Here is an 11,584-nt window from a genome sequence, read left to right on the forward strand (position 1 = left end):
CACACTTGCATTATATTAAAGTTACCATTATTATCTTTGGAGTGACTAAATCTTCAATGGCAATACATTTTCAACTCACAGCAAACCTCATTAATCTAATCCGTACTATTATCATCATTAAAAAAATCCTGATGTGATCACGAATCACATTTCTGTTTTAGCAATTTAATATTGATGACCAGAGATGGTAAAAGCAACAAAACCAAACATTTCACACCGCAAATATTTAACACAAACATCATACATACTATGGCCAAACATATGTGGATGGAGATTAACAGGTCTATTCCGGGGATTCCAGTGAAAATGAATCTTTAGGTTACACCTGAAACAACATTCGAGAGAATTACAGTTTTTCTGCCCAGACACTGCTGTTGTAGAACTAGACTGACCTGAAAAATCTGTCCCGAACGCCACTGGAACAAAACCGTTAAGCTGAAGAGTCCAGTCCACATGTGTTTGGCCAATACAGTGTTTAGCATAAATAATGTTTTTGACAGACGCAAAAATACATTCCTGCTTGATAACATAAAGAGAATGTGTTTGTCTGTCACAGTAACAGCTAAAGTGCTCGCCTGACAGCATCACGTTGAAATTCAAATCACATGCAGTAAAACTCCAGAAAACACACACAGTTCAAGATCTATCTGCGCCACTCTGATGCTGTTGTAAATCGCTTAAAATTTCCTTTTGATTAAGTCACAACGCAACTCTGCTAAAAGCACGTCAGTGCCAACGTGAAAGTATTGAAGTGATTATTTCTGTTAGGAAGGAAAATCCTAAATGCCAGTGTGTTTGGCTCAAACTTCCTTTCATTCTGAAAATATACACATAAACATCCATGTCTTTACCTCGGTTTCTAAAATGAAGTATTACACTACTAAAGCATACATTGATTCGTTCAAATGTTCATCTGGTTAAACTCTAAAATTGAACTCACTTTTATTTGTGAACTCCTTGTGTCTGTAGCAGGATTCAAATATATGAATCCTCTTCGACAACATTTTTTAAATGCTTTGGACAGATAAAACTCTGGCCCTCAAGATTGTAATCGCAAAATGCTTCAGCTAAGACGGAAACAGGAAGTTTAGATGTCCTTGTATGAATGTGTGATGACAGGACACACACGGACACACACACACACACACACACACTGCAGATGAAGTCTCAAGCGGACAGATACATATCGCGGGTTTATAGTGCAATCTGGACTAGAGAGGATGAGGACGGCAGATCATGCGTCATTCACAGCTCATTAGATTGGCTTGTACAGAAGAGACGTCACATATTTCTTCTTATAACGATGAGTTGCGCTGAGAACCATCACACCATCCTGAGACAGAATACATTCGATCAGTTATTTAGCATCATATGAAAGCGTTTGGCAGCACACGGCTGTGTTAGAGGTGTTTAATGTACCTTGATGGAGAGCGCATACAGATGATTGAGCATCACATGGTTGGGTTCTGGCAGCAGGGCAGGATCACACTGAAACACACAAAACAGACCGCTAACAGAGCTCATGGGTTAAATTGAATTACAAAACAAGCAAAGATCATTAATATCTTCTTGAATGTTTAAATTGTCATAAAACCCTGTTTTAGCACTGCTCATTCACATCTCAGATCTGAAAAAGACTCATGAATCCTACAAGACACTTAGACAACTATACAGATTCATTAATATTTAAATGTGAGTGAAAAAAAAACAAATATATACACACACACACACGGTTCGCTGAAGAGCCGGAAGGTGGTTACTATGAAGCCACAGAACCCACCAAACATCATCGGTCCAGCACAGGAAACTAATGCAGGAAGTTCCTAGCTAACCTCGGTCAGGTGAAGAGATGGTGGTTACAGGGGAATTAGGAAGGGGAAGATAAGGCAGATGTTAAACCCCCCGAAGGAAATGAGTAGATACTCAAGTATCACTCTAATCTGGATCACATCTCTTATCTTCCCTGTCTCCCTCTGACCCGTGATTCCTTCTACTCGCAGGCGTGCGATGAGCCGAGCGACGACACTTTCCTTCTGTGCCCACCTCTGATCCTCAGATCGAGAAACACAGGAACCCACGGTCATACAGGCTCAGACCTGGACCTTCGTCGAACGAAGGATTCGAAGGCCGCTGAGCACACCCTCGCCTTCACCTTCCTGAACATCTCAATCACTGTCTTGACCGAGGTATCAACGTTTGAAAGGCGAGATGTATCCTTAAAGACTTACATCTTAAGAGAAGAAGCTTCCCCTCTGGAGAGATAGCACGGCATCTTCTCATAATCATTCTCACGCAGCCCCTCCATGTTGGCATAACTAGTATACTCGAATCTGTGGATGCGGATGAGAATTAACTTTGTTTAATTTTTAAACATTTTTTTAAGAAGGAGTGGAGCATACTGTGGTTTTCTGAGAAGAACATGATATAAACCATCTGTCCAACAACTGCAGACAGACCCACACTATACATTTCTTATATAAACTTAAGGAAATTACTGATAGGGTACTGATAAATTTCCTGTCAGACCCTTTCCATGTTCTCACCACATTCAGCTCCAGCGTGAGCTAAACACTCTCTGCCCAACCGATAGATTACCACAGAAATCAAGCGTGAGCAAAACTGCTGCAGCGGATGCGACACTATTCCCGCGAGAGTCTAACGTACTCATGCAAATGTTGTCTACAAACTCGGGTAAATGGTGAAATACTCACATCCCCTCAGTAGTCCGGCGAATGCATCACAATGAGCGCATCCAACTCCCTCGAGAGCTGAACGCACTTGCTCTTCACTACACACACACACACACACACACAGCACACAAGCTGTGTGACCCGCAGGTATCAGAGCAAACTCTCTGGCGAGAAACATGCACCCCTAAACAGCCAATGAAGACGAAGAAGAGAATGACGTGTTCTCCCGGTGATTTATACTATATTCAATTCAAGTTTATTTGTATACCGCTTTTTACGATACAAATCATCGCAAAGCAACTTTACAGAAAATTAATAGTAGTAGTAGTAATTAGTAGTAGCTTATCAGTGGTGACTGTCAGTTTATGTGCATATAACAGGACTTTTCTGAAAAAATAATACAAGACGTAGCCAATCAGTGTGTAGACGATGAACATTATTAACAGCAATTATATGATGCAATCACACTTGTAGCAATATTCATTAGTCTGTTCTGAATAATCGCACGGGTAGTGAAGTCATGGGCTGTCGCACGCTAACATGTTGTTGGTGTTTTTGTCAATGTATGCTTCAGACACGGGTCACGGCGAGGCGTTCCCCATAGCGACCCCTAGAGGATGCAGTTCCTAGTTCCCTTGAAAGGGAACTGATGTTTTCCAGTCGGTCAAGACTTTTAACACACATTTTGTGAAGCAGCATCAACTTTGCTTTCCAAACCAGAAAAAACTAAATGGCTCAGAAAAAAAAAATTACAAGTTTCCCCTTATTAATAAACCTAATTGGTGCTATTGTTTATCCATTTATGTGCAACCCATTTATATCTGCTAACGTCTCCAAAATGTGGTTTGAGGTTTCATGACACTTTAATTATGAACTGATACACTATTTTTATTACCATTACTGGCATATGTTTTTGCCCGGAAGCTTTGGCAATACTACATGTAAAGTAGTCTAAGACCGAGAGGATTCTCACTGAAATGTTGGTGTCTTTGTTGAGTATGACTTGTAGGAGGTGAGGAGGCAGGATGGGCGGTGCTTTGAAGCGTTCCTCAGGTTTGAACATGTACACTTCCTGTCCGTACGGCCCAGGAGGAGAGCTGGACAGATCTACACACAACACATCACCACATCAACACTGGCTTTTTCTGCTGGATCTTTTAACAGACATCCATGACAGTGATTGTGCATATAAACGCGTGTAATTAGTTATTCTAACACGACTCGTTCTGACAGACAGCTCTTACCTGATGTATCAGAGCACTCCAGAGAGTCCACCTGCAGTGCATCAAACACCTCAAAATCTGATTTCTTCACATGGATCAGATTGTTAATGGTGCCCATCTGACTGGTGACAACCGGCTGAAGAGAAAACAAATCGTGCATTTCAATTCAAAGGAACGATCATGTGATTCTTCGTTCTGTAAAGCACAGCAGATTACGATGGTGATGCATGACATGTAAAAAATAAGCTGAACATCTGCTAATGCTGAGAAAAGGGTTATTCAGTGACATGAGGGTTAGGGAATGGTGAAAAGACCAAAGAGTTTTTATTTAGAGTAAACAGATGAACCCCATTTCCTTCAGTTTCAGTTTGTGCTTATTTTAAACCCTAACTCTAGTTTGCTCAGACTGTGCTGGTGGTGATTTAACTCTGTATCTTTCAGAGGATCACACTGTATAAGAAACACTGCACCACTTCTTTCAAACTCAAACACACAGTGTGTTCACACACCAGCGGCACACAGCTTCAGAATCCTGCCGCACCACACCTGGTTTTCCACTACATTATATTTGTCCCAAATCATTGATAATGTGCACATTGACATCAATCTCTGCTGGAGGATTTGCATTTTTCAGTAAAACATGTCTTTTTATGGCTTGGATCTAACTAGTGCTCTGCATTTAAACATCCAAAGAGCACACACACACACACTGTGAACACACACATGGCAGTGAACACACACCCGGAGCAGTGGCCACACACACACACACACACACACACACACACACACACACACACACACACACCACACACCCGGAGCAGTGGGCAGGCACACACACACACACACACACACACACACACACACCCGGAGCAGTGGCCACACACACACACACACACACACACACACACACCCACACACCCGGAGCAGTGGCCACACACACACACACACACACACACACACACACACACACACACACACACCCGGAGCAGTGGCCACACACACACACACACACACACACACACACACACCCGGAGCAGTGGGCACACACACACACACACACACACACACACACACACACACACACACCCACACACCCGGAGCAGTGGCCACACACACACACACACACACACACACACCCGGAGCAGTGGCCACACACACACACACACACACACACACACACACACCCACACACCCGGAGCAGTGGGCACACACACACACACCCACACCCACACACCCGGAGCAGTGGGCACACACACACCCGGAGCAGTGGCCACACACACACACACACACACACACCCGGAGCAGTGGCCACACACACACACACACCCACACACCCGGAGCAGTGGGCAGGCACACACACACACACACACCCGGAGCAGTGGCCACACACACACACCCACACACCCGGAGCAGTGGCCACACACACACACACACACACCCACACCCACACCCACACACCCGGAGCAGTGGCCACACACACACCAGGAGCAGTGGCCACACACACACCCACACACACACACACACACACATACCCGGAGCAGTGGCCACACACACACACACACACCCACACCCCCGGAGCAGTGGCCACACACACACCAGGAGCAGTGGCCACACACACACCCACACACCCACACACACACACCCACACACCCGGAGCAGTGGCCACACACACACACACACACACACCCGCAGCAGTGGACAGCTCTGTCGTGGTATAGAGAGAAGAGAGAGCGCTGTACATACCCCCCCAACCTACAATCCCTGCCGACCCAAGACTCAAACCCACAACCTTAAGGTTGCAAGCCTGACTCTCTAACCATTAGAAGACGACTTCCTCATGATTTAAAGCTGACATGGCTTTACAGTTTCATTAAATCATAATATGGATCACCCGCTTGTTAAGTCTGACGTCACGTGTCACCGCTTCCGTATCCAAACGCTCAGATACCACGAGAACACAACGAAACGTGCTAATATAGACTCACAATGTGACATAATACTACGAAAAAAATTATTATCCTAACATTTATCTCCATACCGAAATCCCAGATAGCCAGACAAAGAAAATATAAAAATGATTTTTGTTCTGGACGCTGTGAGCTTGGAGACTGTAGTGTACACCGTAAGTTTGAAAATGTTTATCTTTAATCTGAATAAAAAGTGCTCATAAACAGCTGCTGTGGTAGTTTTCTCAAGTGAAGCGAGTTGAGGCTTGGACCCGGAAGCAGCGCTTCTTATGTCATCACTTAACAACCGAATAACATCTCTTTCTGTGTGCTTTCGGTTTCTTTCATTCACCCAACTTGAGTCCAATTAAATCCACTTTGTTCATTCTTGAAGTGAACCTCTGGCTGTAGTCATGAGATGATTTAGACGGCCACCCTAAGCTTGAGCGTGTGAGAGCAGAATACACATCAATCCTAACCACACACACGTGCTGCTCCTCGTCTGTGTGCAACAGACTGTGCCCTTATAACCTCCATAATTGACTTCATGTTTGTTCGCAATTACATACAATAAAAAGCCATGTTCAAAAGTCATGTGACTGTTCGAATGCAGAATGTGGTGTAGATATAGTTACCTCAGAGGGGTCATGAAGCCACTGGCCATCAACAAAGAATTTGTACTGATGTTCACCCTCGGGCAGGTCCAAGATTGCTACAAAATCATTATGGCTTGAAAAAAAAATTAACAGAACTGAAAAAACATTCACATAAGCTTAATTCATGAAATAACAACATGCAACCTTCTGTTCATTATGGAGGTTTGTGCTTCAGAAAGACGAGTGCACAGATACCTTTTATTCATGGGGATCTTGCTGCTCCAGTTGTTGAAGGAGCCGGTGATGCAGACCTCCTTGCCTCCTCCGGCCCAGCGGATCACCGTGGGTCGAGCCTGTGGACTCGTCTTCACCATGTCCTCTAGATCTGGAGCGAAGTCCTTCTCACTCGCCGCCTGCACAACACAGCTGGGTTTGACTAGGAGGATATGATAATGAAGTGCTGTTTCACACGAGGTCAGCGAATCATTTCTGATTTCATTTATGAAACAAAGTCTTGAGTACTTTTTACAAATTAATAGTCTGTTTAACTGTCAGAGAGAGGCTGGAAGATGGTGATGATAACGATGAATAGATAATAAAATATTGTCAAAATCATCAGATGCAGGCGAGTATGTGAAGTCATTTGTTGTAACAACATAACTCTTTTTTTATACCATCATATGTGCTTGCATACTTTAGATTCTGGTCCACGTGTGTTGAAAATATTGGGGTCGTCCGTGCTGTCCATCATTTTGCCGGGCTCCAGGTCTTTATGACCTCCGCTGTCTGAGCGATGCGTCTTGGCTCCATGTCTATCAGCAGACACTCGATCGCTGGTGTTTCCCATGATCAGATCTCTACACACAAACAAACTAACATTATATGGAAGTGTTACTGATGGTGTAACAAATGTGTTACTGCAAACACTTTGTCACACGGACAATTAAACTGATTATCAGTGATTCAGAAAATTTAGAATGGCCCTTCACAAGAAATTACTCATGTCTACAAAAAAGCTTTAAACTGTGAAGGATAATTCAACAGAAACTTATTTAATGAAAACAAGTCTATATTAAATCTGTAAATTCAATGTAAATATCATTAAAAGCAAAATTTCTGATGCACAGTGCTGTTTATACCTTTTAGGAGCATTACTTAGCTTTATATTTTGACAAATTATATATGAATCTTTTACTATGGAGCTTGTAGGAAGCACTTCGAGCAAAACAAGGGCTGCTGCATTTCTAAACTCAGAAAGTGTCACTGCACATTCAACCAATCCCACAAAACATTACACACACTACTAACAGCAAGAGGAACGTGTGACCGTTGTTAAACGCTTACTAGATGAGTATGCTCAGTTATTATTCCGATATTATTTTTGTTTCTATGTCACATAAGTGTTATAAGCTAGAGTTTGCTAGCTTTTAGCATGCTGATTAATCGATCATTTACATTCAGAAGAACTTATCATAACATGAACCGCATGTCTTAATAGTGTTTGCAGCAAAGCAAAAATTAAAACAGTTCGATCAGTATTCATTACCGCAGATGAATAACAATTAATATTATTTCCACAGTTGTGAACGGATGAACTGTATAAACATGCTACAATCTGACTGCTAACGGTGAGCCGAATGTTTAGAGACGCCGTCTTCTTCTTCTGGTGTTAATGGCGGTTGGCAAACCAACTGAAATTATGCATTACCGCCACCTACTGGATAGGAGTGTGGAGCGCATAATGATTGAAAGTTTAAAGAGCCAGTAAGATGAAAATTCTAAGCTTCCTATCACTGTTTATAAGTCCTGTACATTAGGTTTAAATCCATCCAAGGTTAAAAAAACATTGTCATTTTGTCAAAATATCATTTTAAAATTACCTCAATTCTCAGAGATCTCCAAACGGTTCGCACGAAGCTATTCAAAAGATTCAGTTTCCTTAAACCCCACCTTTCTGTAGCATACTGTGTTCTGATTGGTCAACTAACATAAGCAGTTTGGATTGGTTGTTCCGCACACACCTCCACGCTAAACTATGCGTTAGCATCTGTTTGCGGTGAATTATGTCTTATTCCTCTCATCGCGAGGCAAACAGTAAAATAAAAAACTTGAACAGTCTCGCTGCTTTGTCTTCTGTGTGGGTGTATTCAAGCCGCGCTTCAGTTTGAATCTGAATAGCTGGTTCAGCGCGGGGGCGTGGTCACATTAGATACAATGAAGGGGGACGTGAAAAACAGACATCGCGTTGTTTTCATATGGATTACTTTATCACAGAATATCTGTTTTCGGCAGCACTTGTTTAGTTTTAAAGTAGACATGTCAATGTCTACATGAGTATTCACGGAGTTACACTTCATTTTAATGACGTGTTTGTACATGACGATCAGCGCAGACAGGCTGCAGACAGCACACATACTGAGTTTTGTTTCTCCCAAGACGGTAGGCGGAGATTATTATGCAAAATGTTCTCCTGATGTACATAGAGATGGGCAAAAGATTTTAAATCTATAACGACTTGTTTCAGCGATTCAGAGTCGACTCCTTACTTTAGAAACCAATAACTTTATAAATTGTGTACTTTTTGGTTTAATTATTTGCACATTGTTTACACAGATGGACAGCTACATCATACACTGTAATACAGGTAATTTTTGATTTCCCATCTGTGTGGCTCTTTAAGAACTAAATAATAGAATAGAATTTAATACAATTTAAATGTATTTGAAGAAAATAATTAATTTATGAAATATTCTTGATCGGTTTGTGTCATTTCATAACATAATTGAAGTGACAAATGATATATTCTGAACAATTTTAAAGCTTAAATTAGTTGAAATCTTGCTCCTTTATAGGAATCACACTGTATAAGTACATATTCTACTGATTCTGTGTGACCACATTTGTTAATAATAATATTTGCTAACCAGTTTCATGCCATTTTGGATTTTATTTACAATTAACCTCTTTACTTTTGCTTTACTCATTGACACTTTAATGTCAATTTGTGCATGTTTCAGAGACTGTCATGTTTCAAGATGGTCTGCCTCCTCATTTCCTTCCACACCCATATGTGATGGTACCCAAAGGAAATTTACCATAAGAACAGATTGTCTTATTCTAAATAGACTCTGCATCACCTCAAAAAAATCATATCTTGCCTTGCTGTTGAAATTCTACTTAGCAAAATGTAAAACTGAAAAGGTGTCTGTACACATTACTGATCTTATTGACCGTACTTATTTTATCCACTGAAGAGCTAGGAATATTGCTACACAAACAATGCTACACTACACTCCTCATTCCACCATGGAATGGCTTTCCTTCTGTTACCGGCATTCTTCTTACCTATTACTTCTTCAGCAGTACTCAGTAAAAACTTCTACATCTTCCATAGACTTACTAAATTCAGACATTCTGTTATGACATAACTCCTTAAATGCCAATTCAAGTCAGGTGAAGTCAAGTCAAGTCACCTTTATTTATATTGCGCTTTAAACCAAACAGATTGTGTCTGTTAGGATTTGACTGGGGGGATAGGAGGCAAAAGTGATTCAGAAGCTGCTTAGAGTCAGGTGAAAGGTGCTTTATTTGGTGTAAACACACATGATAACATACCTAAAGACACGGTGGAAAAGTAAGAAAACAATCAAAAATAAAATAACACCCTGTACAAAATATATACTATATACAAAGTATTTACAAGCTAGTTCAGCTAAATCAATTGATCTAAACCCCCATAAGCAAGAAAACACTATTTACTCTGTATACCAACTACACAAACTCCTACAACAACCCACACTGACTGACTGTGTGGGAGCCATTTTATACTCTTAGCCCCACCCCAGGATGTAACCATTCTGAAATTGGTAGGGGGTAAAAGTCCCAGGTTTTATATTGTACAGGTTTGGTTCTGGAAAATGGAAACTGGTGAGTGTTTGCAGTCTTTGTGTGTTTAATGCCCAATAAATGATCGTATATAAATAACTTGTGTCTGTGGTTGTTTCAATGTTTTATGGCAGATGATATGAAATGGTGCTTAGGGTGACCATATGAGCCATTTTCCCAGGATGTATCCTTGCTAGGATTTCTATATTGCCTTAAATATCCAAAGTAGTTTGACCAATAACATGCAGGTATGTTACATAATCAACCAATCATGGCGTGTGAGAAGGTGAGATCTACAGAGAACGATCAAAGCAATGCAAATACATGTACATGTTAGGTGTTTGTTCGTTCATTCAACTTGAAGCGTCGCTGTGCACCGATCATTGTATGACACCAAAGTACCAAGACAGTGATTTGAATGCATAAGGATCCGTCTTCTCTGCTCTTTATAGCTCTTATGAATGTCATACAATGATCGATCTGCACTGCACAAACAGCCAAAATTGGCAATATAAAAATCCTGGCAAGGACCTTTTCCTGGGAAAATGGCTCATATGGTCACCCTATTGGTGCTTGGATCCGTTTGTTTGGAAAGCAACAACAGTGATCACAATAGCTTAAACAACACAAAACAGATTAATTTTGATCATTCACTTTTATTTTGTATCCATGAGTGCAGTACACCTGCATTGCATCAGCACTTGTTAGCTTGTCATTAGCGTTTTGATTCGAACCTATCACTGTTTTCTTTTCTCCTCTCCTCTCCTCTCTCTCTCTCCAGTTTTTCACAAGTTCATCAAACAACTGTGGTAAGAATATTTCATCAAGCACGATGAGTAATGGCTTCTCCTGCTATTGTTATTTGTACCTCTTGTACAGTTTATCTATCTCTGTCACTGATGAGGGATTCACATGTGATAAATGTAGGGAAATAATTAGCCTGACAGAGAAGATTTCAAAATTAGAGAGACGCATCCAAACTTAAAATGAGGACAGAAATAATGTTAGGGCTCTAGATATGGCTTTGGGCGTGTCTAGCTCAGGGATTCCTGTACATTGATCCTAATCTAGATGTGCTCTGTTTGACAGAAACATGGCTAAAACCTGATGATTACATTATTTTAAATGATTCCACCCCCCAAGATTACTGTTATAAACATGAGCTGCGTCTAAAAGGCAAAGGGGGAGGTGTTGCTTCAATTTATAACAATGTTCTCATGATTTCTCAGAGGGCAGGCTTCAAG

At 41.2% G+C, this 11,584-nt stretch overlaps 1 protein-coding gene across 3 annotated transcripts; it reads right to left on the reverse strand.

Moving 5' to 3' along the window:
- Nucleotides 1–144: 144 nt before the first annotated feature.
- Nucleotides 145–8,141, reverse strand: prkab2 (protein kinase, AMP-activated, beta 2 non-catalytic subunit). 3 transcript variants are annotated; one of them, XM_052535987.1, is made up of 8 exons: nucleotides 8,002–8,141; nucleotides 7,150–7,312; nucleotides 6,711–6,868; nucleotides 6,495–6,588; nucleotides 3,935–4,049; nucleotides 3,664–3,797; nucleotides 1,420–1,488; nucleotides 145–1,333 (listed from the first exon to the last, which is right to left on the reverse strand). In XM_052535987.1, the coding sequence occupies exons 2-8, from the start codon at nucleotides 7,300–7,302 to the stop codon at nucleotides 1,256–1,258; spliced, it is 801 nt and encodes a 266-aa protein (XP_052391947.1). In that variant the 5' UTR covers nucleotides 7,303–7,312; nucleotides 8,002–8,141; the 3' UTR covers nucleotides 145–1,255. The 3 variants fall into 3 exon arrangements, with proteins under 3 accessions (XP_052391947.1, XP_052391953.1, XP_052391962.1); XM_052535993.1 differs by having other exon boundaries at nucleotides 7,150–7,327; nucleotides 8,002–8,128; XM_052536002.1 differs by lacking the exon at nucleotides 8,002–8,141 and adding an exon at nucleotides 7,800–7,988.
- Between the last annotated feature and the right edge of the window lie 3,443 nt (nucleotides 8,142–11,584).

The sequence above is a fragment of the Carassius gibelio genome, chromosome A2, assembly GCF_023724105.1.
Source record: "Carassius gibelio isolate Cgi1373 ecotype wild population from Czech Republic chromosome A2, carGib1.2-hapl.c, whole genome shotgun sequence".
NCBI lineage: Eukaryota > Metazoa > Chordata > Actinopteri > Cypriniformes > Cyprinidae > Carassius > Carassius gibelio.